This window comes from Colletotrichum siamense, assembly GCF_013390195.1.
Source record: "Colletotrichum siamense strain Cg363 chromosome Unknown KSG_Cg363_contig05, whole genome shotgun sequence".
NCBI lineage: Eukaryota > Fungi > Ascomycota > Sordariomycetes > Glomerellales > Glomerellaceae > Colletotrichum > Colletotrichum siamense.
Window position 1 is genome coordinate 437,038 of NW_023501018.1, and position 24,644 is coordinate 461,681.

General features: G+C 47.7%; 6 protein-coding genes across 6 annotated transcripts; 5 read left to right on the forward strand and 1 right to left on the reverse strand.

Annotated features, from left to right (window-relative positions):
- Positions 1 to 193: 193 nt before the first annotated feature.
- CGCS363_v007775 (uncharacterized protein) lies at positions 194 to 763 on the forward strand (the record flags this gene model as incomplete). Its single annotated transcript, XM_036639624.1, has 1 exon — positions 194 to 763. The coding sequence occupies one exon, from the start codon at positions 194 to 196 to the stop codon at positions 761 to 763; it is 570 nt and encodes a 189-aa protein (XP_036494876.1).
- A 787-nt stretch (positions 764 to 1,550) lies between these two features.
- CGCS363_v007776 (uncharacterized protein) lies at positions 1,551 to 3,379 on the reverse strand (the record flags this gene model as incomplete). Its single annotated transcript, XM_036639625.1, has 8 exons — positions 1,551 to 1,745; positions 1,949 to 2,234; positions 2,289 to 2,565; positions 2,627 to 2,808; positions 2,863 to 2,905; positions 2,960 to 3,148; positions 3,185 to 3,260; positions 3,317 to 3,379. 8 exons carry the CDS (start codon positions 3,377 to 3,379, stop codon positions 1,551 to 1,553), a joined length of 1,311 nt encoding a protein of 436 aa, XP_036494879.1.
- Positions 3,380 to 11,607: 8,228 nt separating this feature from the next.
- CGCS363_v007777 (uncharacterized protein) lies at positions 11,608 to 12,420 on the forward strand (the record flags this gene model as incomplete). Its single annotated transcript, XM_036639626.1, has 5 exons — positions 11,608 to 11,652; positions 11,718 to 11,852; positions 11,902 to 12,154; positions 12,212 to 12,303; positions 12,352 to 12,420. 5 exons carry the CDS (start codon positions 11,608 to 11,610, stop codon positions 12,418 to 12,420), a joined length of 594 nt encoding a protein of 197 aa, XP_036494878.1.
- A 1,348-nt stretch (positions 12,421 to 13,768) lies between these two features.
- On the forward strand, positions 13,769 to 14,125 carry CGCS363_v007778 (uncharacterized protein; the record flags this gene model as incomplete). Its single annotated transcript, XM_036639627.1, has 1 exon — positions 13,769 to 14,125. One exon carries the CDS (start codon positions 13,769 to 13,771, stop codon positions 14,123 to 14,125), a length of 357 nt encoding a protein of 118 aa, XP_036494884.1.
- A 1,393-nt stretch (positions 14,126 to 15,518) lies between these two features.
- Positions 15,519 to 17,370, forward strand: CGCS363_v007779 (putative transporter; the record flags this gene model as incomplete). Its single annotated transcript, XM_036639628.1, has 8 exons — positions 15,519 to 15,719; positions 15,770 to 15,799; positions 15,855 to 15,927; positions 15,985 to 16,027; positions 16,080 to 16,134; positions 16,190 to 16,732; positions 16,785 to 17,022; positions 17,072 to 17,370. 8 exons carry the CDS (start codon positions 15,519 to 15,521, stop codon positions 17,368 to 17,370), a joined length of 1,482 nt encoding a protein of 493 aa, XP_036494883.1.
- A 1,564-nt stretch (positions 17,371 to 18,934) lies between these two features.
- On the forward strand, positions 18,935 to 23,692 carry atnN-14 (Aspercryptin biosynthesis cluster-specific transcription regulator atnN; the record flags this gene model as incomplete). The annotated part of the gene is made up of 3 exons (XM_036639629.1): positions 18,935 to 19,104; positions 19,186 to 20,633; positions 23,466 to 23,692. 3 exons carry the CDS (start codon positions 18,935 to 18,937, stop codon positions 23,690 to 23,692), a joined length of 1,845 nt encoding a protein of 614 aa, XP_036493956.1.
- Between the last annotated feature and the right edge of the window lie 952 nt (positions 23,693 to 24,644).

Below are 24,644 nucleotides of genomic sequence, written 5' to 3' on the forward strand. Positions count from 1 at the left end.
GTGTGTTCTCGACGAAAACGGCTTGATCCTGCCTCTGTCATCGCCAGCATCGCATTATGGATAGCCAACATCGGCTGTATAAAGATGCTACAAATCTCGATAATCTTGGCTCTCATCTATTCCACATGGGCCATCGTCACCGTCAACTCCTCCTCGACCAAGCCTGGACTTTCGCTCTCTCCTGATCAGCAAAATGCAGACCAACGCAATCTTTGCCGGTGTCATTCTCACCGCAATTGTCTTCCTCCAAGGCACCCCCGCCCCACCGGCTCTCATCGGCATCGCAACTGTTGCAGGCACGAAAGTCGCCGGGATCATCAAGGGAGGTCTCAAGGCGGGCGGCAAGGACCGACGAGCCGATGTTGCCTTCCTACACGCCCGCCGAATGGTCATGGAGATTGAAGCAGAGATCAACAAGCGAAAAGAAGAAGACGAATCTGGCAGCGCTCCCGCAGGACCTTCTCAGTATGCCTGGGATGCTTGTTTCGACCAAGTCCAGGTCTCGAACACGCCGATCAACGTCAATGGACCTATCGAGGAAAACCATATCCGCGTGACTGGCCTTCCCCCGGCGTGCATGAATATGGCCACAGCTCTTGGATCACTTGAAGGGCAACGTGCGGTGCCTGTCCCGTGTGGCTCTGATTGCATCGAGTATGGGGACATGTCGCCGGGGTATTACGAGGCGGTTCGCTCTTTTGTCAACGACCGATTGATTGGGAACAAAACTTTTGTGGAAAAGGGGGACTTCAGGCATGCTTGAAGAGAGAACAGACTCGGGGAGGGGAGGCCACCGGAAGGATCGTTGTGCCGATACCCAATACCCATGGCGTTCTGGGGGTCGGCTATAATTGTGCGTATATGATTCTAGAAGTAGTATATTGGACAGAGAAGGCTACTACAGCAGTTAGGCGGTCCTCTTCGTATTCATCTTGAGCTGATTAATCCAGCAGCCACATTGGTTCAGCTTCAAAAGGACATTTGATCATGACGCTCAAATCCAGTCTTTTTTCCACGGACAAAGTAATTCCATCATGGGCCGCGGATGTAACAATTATTTTCTTGCTTGTATCGTACCTAGTAGATTCCCGTTCTTATTTCGGCCACTAGTGTTGTACGAGGATCTCGGGTGAGGATCATGTGTGTTGATGCATGACCAACCACGGTTGAAACGTCGATCACACCCAAAATTTCATCCTGACAGGAAGGCTTCTAGAATGCGAGATGTGATAGAATTAGCCATATGGATCTCTCGATTAGTCTCTCTTGCTGTTAAGTTGCAAGGGGAGGCTTGTCGCAGAATGTGAGGGGTACGACGCAATCTTTGCATCTCCGATCACAATATACTCAACAAGTGAGGATAATCAAGAGCATGCATCAATATTCATAAGAATATGTCATTGAAATGAAGTCATTATCTATGTAATCTATTACATTGTAGTATACACCTCCCTTATTTCCCCTCCAGCATGAAACCTGCGCGTCTCGGCTACGCGTAACGGAACCTCTCAGGAAAGCTCTCCTCCTCAATCGGAGTTTTTGGTAGTTCCTTATTCGTCGTCATCATTGTATGTGGACGACTGAAATTTGAGAATTTCGAGTGTAGACTTGGGCTGATAACACTGACCCCTGTCAACCCGGTCATCGGTCGAGGTGGCCGCGGTGGTGGAGGTGCCGAAAGGCCCGCCGGGCTGGGCTGAGGGAATCCCGGAGTAGAAGCGAACGTTGATGTAGTTGGTGCATAGCTAGGCACGTATCGTGAACTGGGCGCATATCGTGGCGACCCGGCTCTTGAACCGGGGTTTGACTGCATTCCGTGTGGTTGTCTCGGGCTTAGGTTTCCGTCACTAGAATATTGGGGGCTGTAGTTTCCCATGGGGAATTTCGGTGTGAGATCGCTGAGAGTGAACTGGTCCACTGCCTGATTCGGTCGCTTGGTGGGTTGTACATGCGGCGATTGTCTCGAGTTGCCGACTGATATCGACAGATTCTTCTTTGCTCTCCTCCGCTTTTGGAGACTCCTCGGGACGAACGTTTCATACATCTTTCGTTGGAATGTCTTCGTAGTTCCAAAAACCAGAAACGCGACGAGACTCGGCGTAACACCAGACACATATCCTCGGACGCTCGAACGTCCTCGCTTGTCGCTAAGATCGGGCTGCAAGTCGTCGGCGAGGTCGATCGTATGGTTCGAGGCTGCGATTTTCGGGATAACGTTGGTGTATTCAAAGACACTGCATTTGAGATTAGTCCTCTGGCTTAAAATGGTCTGAGTACCATAAGCCTACCAAAGAACGCAAAATGCAATGGAAAGCCGGATGACGAGCCAGCTGTCGTACGTGTTATTGGCGCCAGCGCCGCTGTAAGCCCGACTCCTTCCTCCACCACTTCGGCTCGTGTTGCTCCCTAGCCAAACAGACCGTGACTTGCTGCCATTTGCGCTGCTCTCCAAAGAACCGGCATTTCCATAGAGGACGTTCCATGTCTGAAGGTTTCGGCGGGAGTGGACGTATTTAAACAAGATCATGAGTAGTAAGACGGCGCTACCTAAGAGGCTAAGCACGACTACGTTGCAAGTTAGTCCAGATGTCTTGTCTTGCAAAGGGGATTGTGAGATCTCGCTTACATTGCGTGTTCGCAACAATCATGTACACCAGAAATGAATTTTGTGCCACCGGCGAGTGCATCAAACCAACGGTAATCGCTGTAAGCATGAAGGGCAAGACTCTGCCAATGATCGAGATCGTTCGTGTTGTCCTCGGGGTCGTCGCAAACCACCCGTAAACACTGGCCGCCAATGACAAAGCGCTACTCGGAATTAGACGTTTGGTTTACCCCATCATGCATGGTGAATTGACCTACAAAAAGAAAACAAAAGTCGATTCGAGAGTGAAGCCGAATATTCCTGTGAAAGTCTGTCAGACTCTGCTAGATTCTTCCCGTCTCCAAGTAAACATACGGACGTAGCTCAAGATGAGTTTGACACCCCGAGACCCCTTGAAGTACTGAACTTCTGAATTGTCGGCATGTTGCCTAGCGTAGTAGAATTGATCCGTCAGGATGTCTCTCCATAACGCGTAGTCATAGAATTGTTGTGCAATGCTGGTCGTGGTGACGACTAAAGTGGCATACGAAATACAGGCGATGTCTGTGATCGTCTGATGTTAGTCTCATTGGTCTACACGCTCGGCCTCGATGGTGGCCTCGATGGCGGCCTCGTATCGGACGAAGATGAAGGGCGTTTGTACATACAGCTTGTCCTGTCATTGTGAATCCAGGTCAGCCACACCAACAGGATGTTGGCAATTAGACAAACAAAAGAATAGAAGATGACCCCGGCGGCGTCTGGCAGGACGGCCGTCGGGAGTTGGAACACCATCACGACTGCCTCTCGCGCAGCACCGTCATCGATGGAATCCAAAATAGCATGACGAGCAGCAAGAACCAGAACGGAGGGGCCGAGCTTTCCTCTGCTCGCTCAGACGGGGACCGCCACGTTTTTGATGTACCACCCGACGGCCATCTCGAAACGGCCCACCAGGGGGCATCGCAGCCCCCTTGTGGGGGTTGACGGCCGCGGTGTTGGCGGGATTTCCTGCTTGCTGCTGCTTGTCATCCGATATGGGCCATATGGGTTCCAAGATGGCATCCTATTGCATGGGAAGATGACTCGCTCTCGACGCGGGAGCCTTTTTGGGAGCCGATTCCCCATCTTCCCGAAACGAACCCCTGGCCCTGGCCAGTCGCCTATTCCTGTGGAGGAAACACAAGGTATTGGTGCTAATCCGGAAGGGTAGCCGAATTCGCAGCCTGACTCGCAGTTTGGCCAATACTGCAACCATACCTGCCGTCCTACATATTAAAATAGTGACCATTATATTGTTGCGTCAGCATTAAGCCGCCCGCACGTGGTTTCTTGGTGACACTGATACGCCTTGAGGTGATTTAAGTGTCAACAAGGTCGCAGCTTGGGACTGCAAACCTGAACTCACGTAAACTCTGAGACGCCCGACGCTTTTCTCAACGGGACCTCTTATGCAATAGTACTGCGGTAGAAGTGGGCGGCTGGAGCCTCTGCAGCCTCTGCAGAACTCGCTCAGCCGCTCTGCAGGAACTTATGATCGGTCCATCGGATCCTGCACCAAGCCACCAACAGTTTTCGGCACGCAGCATTTTTGTGGATAGAGCCCATTGCAACAAGTAGTCAACTCCGCGCGGGCGACCAGCGGCCCGGAGATAAGCTTCGTGTGTTAACTTCCGATGGATTTCGATTTTCAATAAATATCCAGCCGTCTGGATCAGGTGTCTGGTGCCATTCCGATTCCTACCAAACGATTCATCGCACCAGACTTTTTTCGTGTCGGATGAACCGAAAAATAGAGTGCAGACAGAGTTCGTCCCACGGCAGAACCGACACGATGGATGCGTCTATGCTTGCGACCGGGCAGTCCCTCTTCAGAGTCTTGGCGGCAACCGACTGCAGCCCTCTTATCCGCCGCTCGGCGATTTCGAAAACCCGAAGTGCTTCTTGAATCCCGTCCTTACTCATCCACCGGCCATGACTCTCGCACGCCAGCTTTGCGCGACTTTTCTCGCTGCTGGTGGTTTTCCGGTCGCGAAGGACCGCGCGCGGCAGTTCTGTCTGAACCAAACTTCAGGGTGCCATATTGGGCGCAAATGTTTCGTGGAAGGACGTTGGATCTTGGTAGCGAGGCGTGGGGCGAGCAGGTGAACAGTGCAGAGCTGCCCTGAATTCGATTTCGCAGCAAGGATGCGGACTTTTGAAGTTTGTCTTGTGGAAAATGCGCCGGCGCCCCAGCGTCCAAAAGAGTCGCGCTCCGTATGTGGGTGCAAAGATCGGCATCGAAGTCGGCCTGTCCTGTAAACAACGTGGAATCGAGTTAATCAACAGGTGGAACTCGGCCTTTTTACTGGATCTACACGGATTGAAAAGACGGAATGATGTCAAAGCCCGATGTCAAAGCGCCGGGGGCTTTGACTTCGCGATGGGGATTGAGCCGGGGGGTTAAGGGTCTTCCGTGCCATCGCCGAGTCGCCGACTCCGCATAGACGAGGCGGGCCGGCGGCTGTGTGAACAGGCTCCTTGAGCAGAATGTCTCGTGTCTTTCAAGTCGAAGATGACAGCGAGCCGGCCTGGGTCAATCTTCTTGTCGTCAGTCTTTATCTCACGACTCAATTCAGGACCCCAGCCGATGGTGTGAAGGGTTTGCCTAGACCCAGAAAAGAAGCTCAGGATGGACCCCCTGGCTTGAATTACGACACCAGCCCAGATACCCACTAAGTGCAGATATTGCGAAGGCTTCACTGCATCTGCCACTGGCAATGAAGCCAGGTTCCTTATAAATGAAAACATCAACGGACATCGCTTATTGCATACGTACCTTACAGTTCATCATCCGCCCCGCTTATTCAACGATGCAGTCCTACAGGCTGCTGCCTCAAGGCTCGCAGGAGGCCCTTGACTTCAACAACAGGGCTGATCGCAAATGAGACATCTTGATGAGTCAATTGACGTGGAATTGATCGTTTGGAAAAGGTTGCTGGATATCTCGGAAACACCCCGTCTTTTCCTTGCCATGCCCCGCCTAATTTAGGCAGAATTGTGGTTCATTAGGCAGCCATAGACTACGTTTCATATCAGTAAACGCGGCGCACACGACAAAGAAGTCATTCTCGTAACAGACACTTGGGTGCATCATTGCACTACCTTAACAAGCGATGATTGTGCGCGCAAGTATCTCATGACGAGAGTCAAGAGCTGCAAGCATTTGCAACATGCTTGGTTCGACTCATCCCTTGACTCACCGGATCCATCCCCTCGACAACCTCAAGACATACTGAGAGAGCTTCTGACAAACACCATGATAGGCGGGAATCTCGCTGATGACTGTCGTTTCATGACCGAGCTCCTTGATAAATCCGACAGTTTCCGAAGTTTCCCACCTTCTGCGCCCCCTCAAAGCTTTCCAAAGTTCCGAGAGCTACCACCAGAAATTCGTCAAACGATTTGGCTATTTTCGATTCCACAACGAACGATTCACATCAGTGACATTCTGACGGAAGCTGTGTGCTGGAATCGTCGTCTTTCCATCCCCGCACCCGCACTTGCATGCCGTGAGGCTTGGGGAGTTATTCGGCCACGCATGCACGCAATCTTCAACAGAGCATCGTCGATGTGGCTCTTGAATAACGAAAAGGACGTCAGAACGAGACGGACGACATGGATCACACCATCTGACAGATTGAGTATGGGACCATATGGTACCCATTACAGCGGTGTCACCATCAAAATTGGCGACGCCGTATCAACTCTCGGCAGCATTGCGATTTCTTTTAAGCGACTCAAACAAAAGCATGCATTTGCCCGATTCGACAAGATCCTTAGCCTCGGCATTCATCTAGTCCCAAAGCTACGCGTCGTCGTGCAAACAATCGTCATTGTGATCTCCGACAAACCAACTCGCTATGGGACCGTCTACCCTTTGAGGAATCGGACATCAGGAGATTTGACGGCCTCTGCTTCATTTCTTGGCGAAGATGAGTCGTCGGAATGGACTTACGAGAACATGCACGGGGCTTCAGCATGTGACACCCCGACTCATTTCGTGGAAGTTGTCGATCTGCATGATCGACGTCGACTGAACGAGCTCACCACTCTCGTAATGGCCCACGGAGGCTCGTCATGGACTTCACAACATAGAATGGACGCAACGTATCACTGGAACAGAAGTTATTGTTTTGATTGCTTGATGAGGTGGTGGGAACATAACGGCAAAGGAGTTGCGGTTGCGGCAGTACACAATGCGTACAAGCAGCTGTATGTACTATTGGAAAACAATTTCATTTTGGAAGAGTCGGCCAACTACGGGACGGAAATGATTCCTGCAGTCAAATTCCTGATCAAGTTTCCAGAGATTGACCCGCCAGGAATCAATCTTGCAGATGCAAAGACGTTGATTGGATCAGTTCCCGCCGGATACCCTCCGGGAGAGTCTGACTCGTCGAGTGAAGATCTTTAATTAGCATTCGGGAGCAGTTGCAAAGAGCGCCGGTTTTCCTTATGTGAAACATGAATATCAGCATGGCCAGGCGCTTATTCAATTATACCTTGAGATTATTTACGTTATTCTGGTTGAATGGATATACAGATCAAATTGAAACGTTGTGATATCGTTGCTGGATCAAGTCCTATGGCTCAAACAGGAGACGTTGACCAAACCGTTGACATGCCCCATCATGAGCACCTGCAGTAGATTCGCCTTTTTACCTGGTCAACTACTATGACTTCCCGCATGAGGCATCAGCGAGAAAAATTGATGTCCACTTGGCTGCCGGATAGGTCTAAGTGCTTACTACCACGTGATGTCAGATGGTCCACACTTTCCTTGATCTGAGATCGCCTCGACTTCTAAGCACCAAACGCTTTGGAGACTTCTATCCTCGGATAATATCTTGTACTACGCCCAAAAGCTCCAGATTCCATATCAGTACGGTCAATCCCACTATAAGCAGATATGCCGTCTCGTTTCAAGCTCGCTCATCTGTTCCCGCTGTTCGTGGGTGGCGCCCACACTCTCAGCGGAATCGTTCCATTCTTCGCTAATAGTGCAATCGGATGTATGCCAGGAGCTAAAAACCAGGGTTTGTTGATGATGTAAGTATGTATAATTTCCCTAATTATTAGCTTTTTAGGGCACTTTACTAAATCCAATAATACCCCCCTTATACTAGTACTAGCTTAGCTTTATAAAAAGTTACTCTATAAAACCTTAGATAAGATAGTATACTTTAGGAATAACTAGTATACTCTTAAGGGATTTTACTATCTAGTTTAATATATTAAAAAATAAAGCTAATATTAGGATTTAAGTACTAAAGTAGACTTTATATATCTCTATTCTATATTAGTTATATTCTAAGTATTAAAATAAATACCTCTTAATAACTTACTATTATTACTAATATTACTACTATAACTATAGCTATAGCTATTATAGTTCTAATTAATAATATTATTAATAAGCTTAGCTTTTAGGTAATTTAATACTTTAATAGTATAAAGTAAGTATTAGAGTATACTACTTTATTACTATATAATAACTATAATAACTTCTATTAGATATTTTATATTTTAAAGAGGAACTTTATAAATATTATAGCTTAACTATAATACTATAACTTTATTAAGGATACTTAGTATTAAAGCTTTAAGTATAAGCTAATAATTAGCTTATATATATTAGGCTAAAAAGTATATTAGTATATAACTTTAAATAAATTTTAAGTAGTATAAAGTATTATCTTAGAGATATATTAATAAGTACTTATTAGCTTTATTACCCTCTATAATAAAGTTATTAAGTAACTAGATACTTTATATATATTACTTTAAATTAAGCTAAAGGATAAGTATAGCTACTTTATAAGCTATATTAGAGTAATAGATAGGATTCTCTTACTTACTTATATACTTATATAGATAAAAAAGAGGTTTATTAGTTATAAAGGCTAGCTATAATAAAATATACTTTATACGATCTAATTTAATAGAATATTTATATATATACTAATAGGTATAAAAGGATCTATAAATAATATAGTATTAATATAGTAAGTATATAATTAATTATTTAACTTATTAATAGGTTAGTACTACTTTAAAGATATTAGATTTACCTATAAGAGGGGTATCTTAATACTTTTCCTTAGTAAGAGGTATTATTAAGCTAAAATAAAGGCTTATATTAATATAGCGTTAGTAAAAGAAGTATATAATATACTTTATACTAGTAGAAAAGTGAGGATTAAAAACCTCTTTAGTAATATAAAAAAATAGTAGCTTCTACTTAAGAACTACTTAATAGAGTACTCTTATAAAAATTAAGTTAGAATAATATATATAGTAACTATAGTTTATAACTTTATTACTTTTAAATAGTAAGATAATATACCTCTTAACTTTATATAGGATTAAGTATTAGAGATAATAAGAAGGTAGGTAAATAAAGTAGTTAGTATAAGGGCTAGTAAGGTAGTATAATATAATATAGTAATTTAGGTATAGGAAGCTTTTAAAGTAAAGTAAGCTTAAAGGAGGGATAATAATAATAATAAGCGTAGTAATAATAATAATATAATTAAAGTAGTTATATAGCGTGAGGTTAGCTAGTGAAGTAGGTTATTAATATTAATATTAATTTTAACGTTAGAGTTAACACTAGAGGTAGAGAGAAAAAAAGCTCTTTTTTTTAATATAGTTAACTTAGCAAAAAAGGCTAATAATTACAGAAAAAAATTATATATTATTTAATAACTAATAAACACTAGTAAATAAATTAATAATTAGTTATTAAGTATAATATTAAGCTTATTTAACTATAGTTTAGCTAAAAAAGCCTCTTTTTTATTAATTAATTTAATACTTAACTAAGTAACTACCTCTAATATATAGGCTCTAAAGTATTAAGTAAGATAAGATGCTATATTAGCCTTAATATAATGCCTAAATAATGCTTAAAAATTATAGCTTACTGCGTTAATATTACCTAACCCTATTTTATAAGAGGTAGAGATTACTTCTCTAAGTTAATTAATCCCCCTCTTAATATACTTATTAAATTTATTAAACTAATAACTTCTCTCCTCACTTTACCTTATTAAGTAGTATTAAACTAGCTCTATTAATAAGGTTATAATAAGTATAGCAGTATTTATTATAAGATTATCTTTAAAGTTATTAAAGTTTAACTACTTCTTCTTTTAGCGTTAAGAAAGTTTACTAAAAGCTATTCTAACCTCTTCTACTTTATCCTTATTATTAGAAGTAATCTTAATAATATTAATACTACTTACTTTAATAATAAACTAGCTTATTAATACTTAGTTAAGCTATAAGACTTTATACTTATTAATAAATAAGAAGCCTTTCTTTCTAATAATTTATAAATAAGAGTTCTTAATAATAAAATCCTACTAATAATCTTCTAATATATATATTATATTAGACTTATTATTATACTTAACACCTAAATAGAAGAGGCTTTTAACTTTATACTATTTATATAATAAGAACTTAAACTTATTAATAAAGGGTTTCTAAGTATATCTTAGTAGCTCTAAGAACTCTATTTATATCTATAGTAAGATATTACTTATTATATAGTTAATATATAGACTTTAATTATTAAATAAGTTCCCTTTATTAACCTATTCTTAGGTTAGGATAAGGAATAGCTATAAAGCCTTATAAAACTAAATAACCCTTACTATTAATAAAATATAAGAAGTATAATATTAATATAGTAGTAATAAGAGTATCTCTATATCCTCTCTAATATTAAGGATCTCTATATTATCTTAAATACTATTACTTTCTTTATTATTAAAAAGAATACTTAAGATTATTATTATAATAGCTATTATTATTATTACTATCTAACTATAAAAGAAGATATAGGAGTTAATAAACTCCCTATCTCTTACCTTCTTCTACAAAAAATTTAATACTAATAAAGACCTTATACTAGTAATCTATTTATAGTAAAATAATATATTAAGAAAGTAGTAAATTAACGCCTTAATTACTAGTTACAGTAGTACGACAAGGCCTCTAAGACAGTAGCGGCAGGGGTCAAAAGTCCTGGTTTTTAGCTCCTAGCACACATCCGATTGCACCATAAGGACGCTGGAATTCGCTCGTTCGGGCTCCCAGAAAGATTTGCAGAGTCGACTATTGCACAGGCATGCTTCCTTATTGATGGCGCTCGGTTATCTGTTCTGGGAACGGCACAGCTGATCATGTATCTTCGCGGGGATTACGTTGCAGTGGACATCATCATGGCCCTCTTGGTGTACATTAGGCTGGTCGATGGATATGTCTGCTGGCGGGAAGGCGAGAAGGGATCCGCTGTTTTCAGAGCCACGTCAGGAGTAGTCATTGGGACTTGGGGGGCGTTGGGGTTGACATCCAGACTGTGAATACTCGGGGTTCCAGCTTGTCATAGGGGATGGACGCGGGCTAGATTCGCGGCACCACATTCAGCCGAGGGAGATTGTTCCTCCAACATAGATCCCAGGAAGATTCGGTCATGGTCTCTATCCAGTGATCGATCACATGTAATAATTTGTTATTCGGGCCTCCACCGTTTAGATGTCCCGACCAGCCCTGGGGAATTTGAAGATCCAGGCGGTCGCAATATGATTATGAAGTCCAGTCCATGAGACAACTTTTCACGCACGAAGGATGTGGACGATGGCGAACTGTATTTACTCTACGTAAAAGCAGAATTCGTCCGTCTTTCTTTGGTTGGGAAGATGATAGAAGAGATGGGTGTGGAAATCAAGTAGCGCATGCAGGAAATGCACTGGTCAAATGCAAGGTTATCAGGGGTTCGCTAACGCAGTATGGCTTAGACTGCTACTAGCGCGCTGTATCATCGTCATGGTTGGTAAGCATCATCGGGTTCTAAGGCTCTCATAAATGTTGCAACATCAGGGACGCGAGCGGATGATACCTAGCGAATACTTCTCGTCCGCGCCTCATTAATCGATTACATCCTCGGCATTCGACCAACACTACCATACATCATGACAAGCTTACTAGGCTTAAGCAACAACATATCGTATTTCACGGTAAATTTGAACATCCATGGATACCTTCTTCCCTTCTAACTCGGATAATTGACGGCCATTGTTAGATTCCATTGGCACTAGCGCTTGCCCTTGGTCCGCGATTCTACTCGGGACTTGCAGGCCCCGGAAAAAAGCTTTTCGATCGACAGAATCCAAGAGAATTCTCTGAAACCCTCAAGAAGGCCGATTTGGATGAAAAAGTAAGCGAAGAAGTCGAACCTGAAGAGCTTAACGTTGACTGGGAATTAGCTTCGGGGACGGTTGCTGCGGGCTGAAGCCTGCTCAGCCAATGGTTTTGAGGCTCTTCCTCTGTACGCCGCCGCAGTGACGGCGGCTAACTCTGCGGGCATCTCCGCACCTGTCATGAACTTCCTCTCGATAAGTTGGCTGTCAAGCCGTGTGCTGTACACGTACGTTTATGTTTGGCACCAGGAGAGAGAAACGCTTGCGCAGGACCAAGCTCCGCTTCGGTTCAAGGTGTGGGCAGTCGGTGCTGTGATCTGTATGTCCATGTTTGTGCTGGCTGGATTGAAGGTTCGACCTTGAATGCCCAACGTAGATAAGGGAAATCAATACGCCATGCTATTCAGACCGACTGGCAAGAAGTTCGATGATTATGACTATCTGATGCATTTGCACTACCCTCCGCAGGTGAGCACACGAAAAGGACCAACCTATTTGTCTCTGATGACGACTTGGTCTCCGCGCAGCCAGAGGCAATGTGGTGGTATGGCGTGCGGTCAAATGAATCCGAACGGAGGTGGGTGATTGGTGATCGGTAAAAGCAGCTGGTCGAATTCCAGGGTTCTGCTTTCGGCTCATTGGCAGAGTCTCCAGCTGCACTTAAGTTAGAATGCGACTCTACAACGTCGGAATTACCAAGATGGCGGTCAATATAACTGACCCAAAACTGCCTGCATGTCGAAAGATGCCGAAAGAGCGGTGGCTGGTGCTATTGACGAACCTGGTCTGTCCCATCCTTCAATCAACTGTACATGTAGCATTGGGGGTGTCCTGCCATCAAAAGCGGCCGCACAGGTCGAGGTATGCACCATTAGTTTTTCGTCCCCCACTGGCCACGCGACTACCCCATGGGGATTGCCAATCTTGAGCACACAATCTGAATCATGGATATTGTTGGAGCCTTCGTTTCTGCCGCTCAGATGACTGGCAGTGGGCATCGAGCTCGGTCAAGGGCTTCCTCTGACTTGAACATCCTGACCGGCCTTCCTCCCGCCGCCACTGACGGCATTCAGGCCGGCGTCACCGACAAGCGCCAGGGAACTCCAATGCCAACCAAAGCCAACCCTCGAACCTTACTGAAAGTGGCCGTTGTGGGGGGTTGCCGGGGCTGGGCTTTGGGGTAAAGTTGGGGGAGATGGAGACGGAATGGGGTCATCCAACGGTCATTGAGTGCCCGCACGATGTTCTCACGGAATGAACTAGCTCAACTTCGTGGTTCACTACATATAAAACTCCCTCGCTCTTCCCCTCTCGCCAAGTCGCCGAGAACAAGCGCTGGCCATGCATGCCCAGCTTTGCTTTCTGACGCTGGGCTTTTCTTGGCCTTCCACTTGGCCGCTGGAATTTACACGAGAATGTCTTGGCGACGGGCGATCCAGTCCTTTGCCCCTCGCGGGGGTGGCTGAGGCTGCGCAAAGATAGACGGACGAGAAAGGAATATGCCTCATACTTGTGAGAAGCTCAATAACGCGCTTGTTGGCGCTACCTTTGGCCCGCGATGGATCGAGCCTGCAGTCGGACGCACATGAGAGGCAATGTCGTCCCAGATGTAGGGTCCGGTAAGAGCTGGGATCCAAATATGGGGCTAGAGATCCGGGGAATCATCGCCGCGCCGCCTGTGTCAACTGTCAATCTCGTTTTGACACATCCGGGGACGCGCCGCCGGGTGCGGTGCTGAGGCCTCAAATGGAACATTTCCCCAATGAGTTCGTCTTTACTATGGTCTGCTGCAGCGATGGCCCACCTCGGAGGAGATGAGAATGGAGCCAGGTCGGTCGGTTTAGGTTACGAGTGGTGCTTTACAAGGATGCACAGGTCAGACTGCTCTTCCTGGATGGTCACCTGCGATCCCATATCATCATCAACCAGTACCATGCATGCTACCACAAACATTGCGGCGCGGTCAATTGGTCATTCGCGATTCTCGAAATCCGGGGTGTCTTGTATCATCTGGACGACGGGGATCTTCCGAGACGCTGCAGACACCACTTTTCACATTAATATTAGCAACCGCCAGTCTGGTTCAGCTACCCCAGACCCCATCTCAGAGCTTTGGGCCATGTGGCTCTTAAGATCCGTGCCTAACATATACGAAGGCTCCCCAGTGAGCCCCAAACGCCCGTCTACAGCTCTAGCTGTAACTCTAATTCATCGTTCGGAAGCTGTGAAATGCTTCTTCAAGAGCTCATCCAATAGGTTCATGTTTCCAATCGCGGGAGATGTTTTCTAGCGCGGGCAAAATATTCTAGCGCGCTGTGCCAGAAAGGAAGCTTTCTTGTCGCCCAACTGCCGATCTCAAGACAAACTCACGTCGGCGCGCCAAGAATGAGAGCTTGACCAAGTCTGACATGACCTGGTCCAAGCTACTTCGCATCCCAGACCACTCCGTGGCGCCTCCTTCGTCAAGGGAACCCAGGTAAGATGTTCAGTGCACCACCTCACCCAGCACGTTGGCTAAGATTGAAACCAGGTTGGCACTGGTTGGCGTCACTTGGCAGTACGCCATTTTCTTGGAACCCGTATGCACTTCGCTCTCGGCGCACCACTCGTAGTGTATACGGATCTAGACCGCACCGAACACCGTGTTGTCGTTCAGCCAAAGTCATGTCATCCAGCCCCATCAACCCCACGAAGGACCTCGCATACGGCTGGGCAGACTGACCGATGGAGAGTGCAAACGCGGGGCCCCTCAATGAGATGACTTCTCCCCACCGACCGAACCCCCTTTACCCCGGACGGAGACGGGACGCAGCCCACAAGACGCACCGACAGGATGCGGGCGCCCTAGAACATCTGTGGCGCCCGAGAAAAAGCATCGTATCGGTCTTCCTGCCTATCTGGTCAGTTTGGTTCCTATCATCACTGGACAGACGATATGAAGGCCAACCTCGAGTCAGAAGGCCGCATGGCCAAGACATTTCCTGCCATCCATCTTGAGGTCTCCGGGGATTTTCTCACCCTCGTCCGGCAGTCTTTATTACTACCCAGTATGAGAACAGGGGGAAAAGATTCGTCGTGGATCTACACCAGCTTTCGCCAAGCTGCCGGGGAAGAGAAGAAATGTGACACTATCCACGCTTGGTATTCTCTTGGAAGGCGTCTTCTGTAGCACAACTCCAACAACCAGACCTCCTGCCGACGCTGAGAATAGCAGCTAGCCGACGTACATTCAGCCAACCGTTTGCTTGTGCGCTCCAAGAATAAGATCGCGGACGCTATCCGTCTGGGCAAACCCATGGGATCATGGATTGTCGGAACATGTCGGGCATGACTTGGCAAAACAATGAAGAAGGTTTGTTGTTGGCGTGAACTGGTGTGGGTGTCCCAAATGTGACCAGACCCATGTTCCCAGCCCAGTCGATCGCGAGCACGACATGGGAGCACGGCGTGGAAGGGAGGTCAAGCTCCTTGTGCTCGACGTGCCACGAGCTCAGAGTCTGGGCATCTCCACCACGTATGACTACATAACAGCCCCCATCCCGACGGCTGATAATACGAGCTGAGATTTGTCCTTCATGGTGCTCTGTGCTCAGCGACGCCAGCGTAGCCTTGTCTCAATCAATTCATATCTCCACGTTCTCAGCCTGAAGACTTCTGCGAAGTCTCGCAACCTCTCCCACAAAATGGCACCCACAAACTCCGGCAACGACCACATCGTCGATGATGACGGCAAGGGCAAAGACATCGAGCCTCAATTCTTTGAGGACGAGAACCCTGAGAAGCCTATTCCCAAGACAAATGGGAAAATGGACTACTCTGGTGCTCATGAGAAGACGGACCCTAAAGAGATTGCGCTTGTGAAGAAGCTGGACCGATGGATCATGGTCAGTAGCCATCCCGCCATTTGGGATAGCTTGCGCTAACTCTTAAGCAGCCGATGCTCTGGTCTATGTACTGGTTGAATGTGAGTTGGGTTCTAATATGTTCACTGAAGTCTGTGTACTAACCCGTATCTTCAGTACCTCGATCGCAATGCGATTGCGCTGGCGCGTCTCAACGACCTCGAAGAAGATCTGAACCTCACCAGTACCCGTACGTTGTGGGCACCACATTTGAGCTTCTGTTCCTCAGGCTAAAACCGATTTACAGAATACCAAACCTGCGTTTCCATCCTCTTTGTCGGATACATCTTGTAAATGTTGCTAGCATTGCTTACTCAAACAAGCGTGTCTAACGTTATTCAGAGGACAGATTCCTTCCAACATGTTCCTTACGCGAACCCGACCCAGTCGTTACATGGTAAGTACGCATTCTGTCGCCGTTGAGTACGAATGCTCGCTCATGGGGGTGACAGGGAATCATGATGATGCTGTGGGCCGTCGTCAGTGCCCTGACTGCTGTTTCCAAAGATTTCACCGGCCTCCTCTTGACACGATTCTTCTTGGGAGTGACCGAGGCCCCATACTACCCCGGCGCAGTATACCTCCTCTCCTTGTTTTACACTCGTAAGGAGGTCGCTACACGTATCGCGATCTTGTACACAGGAAATATCCTTGCGACGGCCTTCGCTGGATTGATTGCCGCTGGTATCTTCTATGGTATGGATGGTGCTGGAGGTCTTGCGGGATGGAAGTGGCTTTTCATCCTGCAGGGTGCTGTCACCTTCGTCATCGCCGTCGTCGGGTACTTTCTCCTGCCCGACTTCCCGCAGAACACGAGATGGTTGACCCAGGAGGAGCGCGACCTCGCATACAACCGCATGGAGCTTGACACCGTCGCCAACAAGGGCGAGACAAGCACCTGGAATGGTCTCAAGCAGGCCGCAAAGGACCCCATGGTCTGGATCTTTTGCGCCATGGCTCACATGCATCTTGCTGCCAACGGGTTCAAGAACTTTGTAGGTTTCGGAAATCAGAACGATGATGTGCGTTGGTACTGACAGACCCCAGTTCCCTACGGTCGTCCAGACTCTGGGCCTCGGCACTACTGTGACTCTTGTCCTCACCTGCCCGCCCTACCTCATTGCTGGCGCTGTCACCATCGCCGTTTCCTGGTCGTCGGGCAAGTTCAACGAGCGCACATGGCATATCACCATTTCCAAGGCTGTTGCAATCATCGGGTTCGCTATCGCGCCCGCTACGATGTCAATGGCTGGTCGTTATGTTGCCATGTGCATTTTCACTATTGGTGAGTGGAATTTTTGGAGATTCAAAGGCGTTTTCTGACCCATCTACAGGTACCTACGGTGTCAACTCCTTGATTCTCGGCTGGTGCGGTAGTGTCTGTGGCCAGACGAAGGAAAAGAAGGCCGTCGCCATTTCCATGGTCACCATGATCATGAATATCAGCTTCATCTGGACGCCGTACCTCTGGCCCAAGAGCGATGAGCCCCGCTACGTCATCGCCATGGCGAGCAGTGCGGCCTTCAGTGCGGCAACTGCCATGTTGGCTTGGGTCGCCAGGGTCATTATGATGCGTCGCAACAGGAAGCTGAGGGCTAGCAACGATGAGACGACCGTCTTCTATGTGTACTGAGCGGATAAATCAAGGCGCCCGTTGAGTGCCGGGTGGCTGTGACAATGGGACAAAGCTATTCAAACGGCCTAGACTCTTTGTGGCTTCATCGCAGCCTAGCTGGGACAATTGGATCAAAAGACAGAACTTTTAGCTCGACAGCATAGCCACAAAAATGCCATAAGAAGTGTTACGAATAAACCACATGAATGAACTTTGAAACCTCCAGCGACGGAGGGCAACTTCAATGGGCACCCCAGTATCGCTCGAAATGAGATACTTCCTGTCGGAGCGAAACTTCCGAGCCATCGGGACATAGGTGGTCGTGCAGCTGTGTTTGTCGTGTTCAAGATTGAAGTTGTGCTAGATGTAGTTGCTTGTTGGTTTGGGAGATGTCAACTTGCAAATGATTAAGGCGAGAAGAAAGTCTCTCACTTGACTTCCAAATAGCTACCATGGATCTGCAGACTTGTTCTATCAACATTCCTTGCATGAGATCACCAGCCAGCAAGCTTGCCGTGCCGCATGACTGCAGCGATCTACCTCTGCAGGGCAATCGAATTGCCGGTTTGAGCTGCTTCTGTTGCTTGCTCAAGGCCTTCGCAACTCTAGGCTAAGACCACGAGACCAAGCATACAATCGCCTCTGAGACGTTCAGCGTGGAATCAGAGTCTCAAAACGTAAGTATTGATTTTTGATGGTAGAATATCGAATTATCAGGCGAAAAACTACGAAGGAACAAACAATTTCTGTTGCGATTACCAATAGGTACATGGAATATGTCATCTTGTCGATATCCTTTGCCAAAGCGTCTGTTCCTCGAAGCGCTTGACTTGTTGTGGCCTCAACGGCTGTAGGCCAAGCTTGCTTGCTCACGGATGCAGACCAGAGGTATTTCCTCATCTTCCAGTTCAATCAAATGAGGAAAGTCTACTGCACTCACACCTGCCTCCAATCAAATGCTGTCACCGCCCCTTGGAAAATAAACGGCAGTGATTGTGATATTCGTGGAACCCATATGGTGCTGAAAGCCACGCTTCAATTGATTTAACCGAATTCGGAGCCTTTCCACGCATCGAACACGCCAAACTTCCACTAGCCGATCCTCAACGTGGTTGCCTGGAATGGGTCGAGACCGACCGCCGGTTTGAATTCCTAATGGCCCCTGCAATGAACGCATGCTCGCCTACATGTTAAATGCTACATAGCCGCAAAACTGCTACGTAGCCGCAAACATGACTCCATCGCGGGAGCATCGAAGGAAGGAATCCCTGGAATCAATAGGACTTTTCACTGGAATCGAACATTTCCATTGGGCCTTTGCCGAGTAAGGTGCGTCACACTGCCGACTGGAGGAGAACTTCGGCATTGACCGAATCAAAGAAGTCGGCAATGGCAGGGGAATGGCGCCCAAGTGGACTCGTTCAATGCCCCTAAAACCCCTAGCTCTCACCTAAGCCGATTCCGACTCGACGAACTACCACGCACCTCAGGCATTCTCCTTTCAAATATCAGCCCTACCCGCTCCAAGATCCTGGATCTCCCAAAGAAATTTCCTCAAAAAGACTCAATTCAAGCATTTGGGATGTCAGCAACCACGGAAACACCGGCGACGGATCCCGGGTCAGCTCCGGCTCCCGCTCCGGCAAAGGGGACCGGAAAGGCACCGGGAATTTTGACATTTGCGGTGGACGGCCGGCCCCGAGCCAACCGGACCAAGAACACCAAAACAAGATCAGGATGTGTCACATGCAAGTAAGTAGGGCTTCGTCCGCGCAATGCGCTCGACAATGTTTGTCGAATGCACGTGATAGAAGACTCATTGACAACTTGTAGAAAGCGGCGAATACGTTGCGATGAGGCGAAGCCCTCATGTCTCAACTGTGCGAAATCCAAGAGAACATGCGAGGGCTACGTTCAGAAGCCTGCTGCAGCCGACTTGCCCAAGTTCCTAGGGGAGAAGCGCACAATTTTGATCAAGCCGAATTACGAGGCAAATCTTTTCACCGACCAGCTTCAAAAAGACCATTTCCATTACTGGCTCAATTTCACCAAGGAGTTTACGCTTTTCCCGACAGACCTGATGTCACACATGATGCCGCAAATCGCACGGGATGAGCCTGCAATTCGGCATGCCGCCTTCGCGATCGGGGCTGCGACCATGGTGAACCACAGCCGCCAAGACCGAACATCAGGCAATGGCAAGTTCACGGAGGAAGCGTACAAACACTACGGCAAGGCCATCCAGATCATCAGACACGGCGACCAATCCCGACGAAGCATTCCTCGCGCGCTGTTGTCATGTTTGCTCTTCGTCACCTTCGAGTCTCTGCAGGGGAACCACAAAGCCGCTTTGCAACATATGAATCACGGATGCAACATGCTGGATCAAGTTATCAAACAGGGAATATCTGGGGAATGCCCGCCGAAGCTGGTCGAAGAAGTTCAAGCGGGGTTCCGACGCTTCACGCTGTTGTCCTGGAGCCTCAACGGTTTTCATCCACCAGAGACCGAGGCATACGTGCCGTGGTGCTGTCGGGGAAGGCGAAGTCGATACGCCATTGACGAGATGCCGCCGGCGTTCAATGACCTGAGAGAGGCACAGAAGTGGTGGGAAATCACGCAGCATCACGTTATTTACAAGTCAGGTATCAAGTCCGGGTTCGCATTCGAGGGACTTCAGAGAGATAACCCCCACCCGATGACACAAATCACGGCGGAGACTTCGAAGAAATACCTCGATATAATGGAGAAATGGCAGGTCAGATTCAAGCCATTGATCAAGGATGCCGTACGACAAAAAGCATCAAACCCACAAAAGTATCTGCAGATGTCAAGTTTGCGGCTTTACTATCTGTCATTGGAATTAGGATTCAAGAGCATGTACTATCATGATCTTGACTACTTGGCAGATTCTACTCCTGCCTTCAAAACGATAGTATCCTTGTGCAGGATAGTCATGTCTGGACAGCACCATGGCCCAGACGTCGAGAAGGAGGTTTTCACAGTGGAAAGCAGTCCAACATGGCCACTCATGATTGTTGGTGTCTTTTGTGCGGACCCAGAGGTGAGGAAGGACGTGAATCAGCTCATGAGAGAATACCCGAGGCGGGACGGAATCTGGGACTCGAGAGCGTTTGATGCGATTTTGAGATCCACCGAGGCTTTGCGGGAAGCGAGCGCTGGACATATCGAGGCGTGTAGGTCGATTCTCGATAACAAGCAACTCATCTTCGGAGAGGACGGAGTCAGAAGAAGGACGTATGAGCCAAGTGCCCAGGATGGTACGTGGCGAGTAACGTTGGAGCAGAGCACGCCGTTGGATGCTGGGCAAGAATCACAGTTTGTCTTGAGGTAGTGACTGTCCAGGAAAAACCAAAGAACATTTGCTAATCCTATTCGTGAAGGTCAAGATCCTCATCATTTAGTGCATTAGTGATCCAACCCTTGGCACGTAGAAGTCCACAAGGTGCTTCATGTCGGCTTGCCACAGGTTTCGCTACTTGCACTCAACATTCTCCGTATTAGTGGTGCAATCACCAGTACACAACCTAGAGCATTGTAAGCATTGTAAACATATGTTCGTATATGAGTAGTTGGAAGTACTGGTTAGAAATAGATGACAAACTCGCTTTATGAACTGGAACTTCGACTAGTTCAAATCCCAGCCCGGACTTTCTCCCAGCGAATGCGTGGCGTCTTATAATCAGGCGGATGTCTGTCATGTACTTCGAATCTTTTCTGATGGTGAACGTCTCTACTATTCTAAGTGTACACAGGATATACCAGAACTGTTTTCATTTTTGAGCCATCTTGGAAAGCAATTACCCTGATGAAGGAGTGTTGTCTGTTCGTTTGAGATACTTCCGTGTAAGGTTTAGGTATTGGCACAATAGACAACGTTATGGTTATCAACTATGCTCTCAATTAATCTGATACTGCGACTGAAATGATGGATAGTATTTTGAGCTTCGTGTTGCTGTCGAGACACTGTGCACCACCAGAGAGTTCTATGTGCGTCTTGCTACTCAGTCACTTAAACTAGCGTCAGAAGCAACAATGAAAACTGTAGAGTTATTAGCTATGATTGTCTTACTCGGCTGTGAACATTTCAACGTAAAGGAGACTTGTCCCGTCACAAGAGACTTGGCTCCTCATCAAGGTCTGACGTCTACCTAAGAAGCGGTCTCTCCCACCATGTGCCAACATGTCCCTAGGACCTAGAACCATACCGGTGAACGAATTGAGAATACCGACACAGGTAACGTTTGGCATTCATGGCTGAAAAGACTATATACTATATACATGAACTTTGACTTCGGACTGTAAGCAGGAAATATTCATCCGCATCTTCGTCCATGAACCCAAATGAAACGTTATATTCTTGTTTTGTTCAATGAATCGAACGTGGAAAAAAAAGAAGGGAGGGGTTTGGCCTCATTCAAGAGTCGGGACGCGTTAGACACTATCTCATCTAGGACATACTAGTTGGCGAGAGCCCGATTATTGATTTTCGCGGACTTCAAATAACCCAGCATGGAACAAACAGAGCAGGCTGTTGTTATGGGGAAAGTCTGAACGAATCAATGTGTGTTTCTAGACTAATTTCGATGAGGCATACACTATTTTGCCATAGTATTCTCATGAGCTGTCCCTTGGTCTACGTTCCGTCATTGGAGATAACTGGACTCCCCTGATATTTGATACCATCAGGTCACTGCATGACGTGCTCAATACCACACCCCACTACTTAAGAGACACCCGCCTGCCCAGGCTGCCGGGCTCAAGCTTATCTGAACATCTCATTTTCAATTTACAACACAAGCTATCAGTGAGGGCCCCATTGACGACTGCGACGATTTACGTCACGCAGGAATCGACATCGGTGACTCGACCTGTGAGAGTCCCTTGCCTCGGTATGCGCCCGAGCACCAAAAGTCGCTCTGATACGCAAAAGCTTTCACCGCATTGATGGAAACGCCCCCTAGCTTTGCCTGCGGCATTTCCATGTTGCTTATTCGGTGACCCAAGCTGTCCCTGAGAGGATTACGACGATAAGGTGGATCGGAAAGCATCCGGCACGTCAAGAATTGCTTTTTCTTCGATAAAAGAAACGCGAAAGAGGGAATACAACGGGAAAAAGGAATAGATGGAACGATAACGACCAACAAACTCGCCGAAGCCGACAACGCACAACGAAGGAAGTTGAAAATTTTGCAGACGCAATAACGAGGAATTCAGTGCTCACGCAAGGCCCGGGGGGAGACGCGAAAGTAGGAAATGGCAAGAAGGAAGAATACGACCGAGAAGCGGGAAAACGGAGTGGTGAGCCGGCATGGGGCACAGCAGCCTATCAAGTGTCAACATGCAACAGTAGGCTGCACAACGAGTGCCGACGTCACCCCCTCCTCGTCAAGCCAGCAAACCGGGCAGTCAGCGCTTGGAGTTGAGTGTCACGAGCAGCCTCGGGTGCAGCGTCAACGATCATGAATGGTGTTGATCCCTCTCAATGTCAAACAGATCGCCTGTAACGCCCCAAACCGCGCCAGTGCTACGTGAGCCTGGCTGAGTCGTGAATTTGAAGGCGATTGGAACAGCCGTGTTCGACGCTATTTTCCTTGGAACCCTGGGTTGGGCCAACACCTTCTCTTGGATGCATGTCATAACTTTTTGCCGAAATTTCCTCAGTCATGAGATGTGCTCGCTTGGTCTTTTTCAATTTCCTTTCTGTCTGGCGGCTTTATCCTGCAAGAGCTGCATGCTACCAATTCAACTGGATGGCTAGATAGTCTTGGACCCCTTCGACCATCTGGGACGGATATTGTTTTTCGGACCGGAGTGTTCTCAAAGCGAGACCCCGGCAACCTCTCCACATGACGGTGGAGTCTCAATCTCACCACAGACCTCTCTGCCGTCAATGCCGCCAGGCGAGATGAACCTCAAGACCCCTTCAACCTTTCCGTTTATCGTCGGACCTGAGGAGAAGCATGGTAAAGCAAGACATCGTCAATGGCTGAATATCAAGGTCCCCAATCACGATCTCAGAAAGGCTGTCAACGCAAGTTGTGGCGCACAGAAAATAGATCCTGCTCAACATTGAGCCACTAACGCACAAGTGGCGACGGGCTACGATCTCTACAAGAGATGTGGTGGTGGCGCGGGCTGCAGAGAAGCTGGTGGCTCGAGGAGAGAAAAAGCCGGCTGGCTCGGCCGATTCGTCGAGCCACATCGCCGGCGCATCCCTGCACCGCCCCAGCAAAAGGGCCGGACTGGGCCTTCTGACCAGCCAGAGCCCTGCGTTCAACAGTTTGGAGTCTTTGGACAGGCTCGTCTGGTTTATTAGCTTTGGTTTAGAGTTAAATCAAAGGCGACAAACCGCCGGAGAGGCCTCGTCTTGCTCGTCTATCAGCGCTCGCCAGACTTTTGGCCGACAGACTTGACAGAATGACACACCGAAACTTGAGAGCTGACAGCAGGAAAAAAGGAATACATGTGAATGAAGCAGCTGTCAGCCATGATTCGTCAACACTGATGGACACCAATGCCACAAAATCAGATGCTTTTCTTTCCTTCTTTTCGTGTTGATTTTTGCCCTGCAGGACGCATGTTCGCCTCGGCAGGCTTGCAACTTGGTCAGGGGTACCCAGGCACTCTCTTCCGAGTCGGGAATGGCTTCGTGCGGGGGAGATTGGCACCTCTCCAGACAGCGACCGCTGCTCCCCTCCCTTCTCCAGGCCGGGACGGCCACAGAAGCGGGCGGCCCTGGCCAATCAAGCCCGAACATGACAAACGGATGGCACCCAAGCGGACTGTGATGGAGGGGGGCGATCGTTGGCTGGTGGCCGCGCTGTTCCTGCGTCTGCCCACCTCTCTCGTTCGCATTCTCGTTTTGCCCTCTCTTCATTCGCCTTTCCAGAGTGCCATCCGGGCTAATTCTGGCTCGTTTGCCTCTCGCAATACGAGCGAATATTGTCTCGGCAACGCCCTTTTGCCTGGTACCTGAGCCTGGACAACCATGCTCTTTGCTGAATGTGGGTGTCCCCATTGTGCACATCTCTGGACCAGCCACCTTCAGCCAAAATGCCCAATTGACTTCCCGACCGAAAACTTTGTGCTGCATCAGACGCGGAGTGCTGCTCGCAGGGGGGTCTAAAATCCACCTATGGGGGTGTGGCAGTGCCAGAAGAATAGATCCTCCGCGTTATGCACACTTTATGTTTCCCTACATAGTAATTTTTTTCTGTGCTTATGCGGCTGCCTAAGTGTGGGGCCTCGCTTACGTAAGCCACACGTCG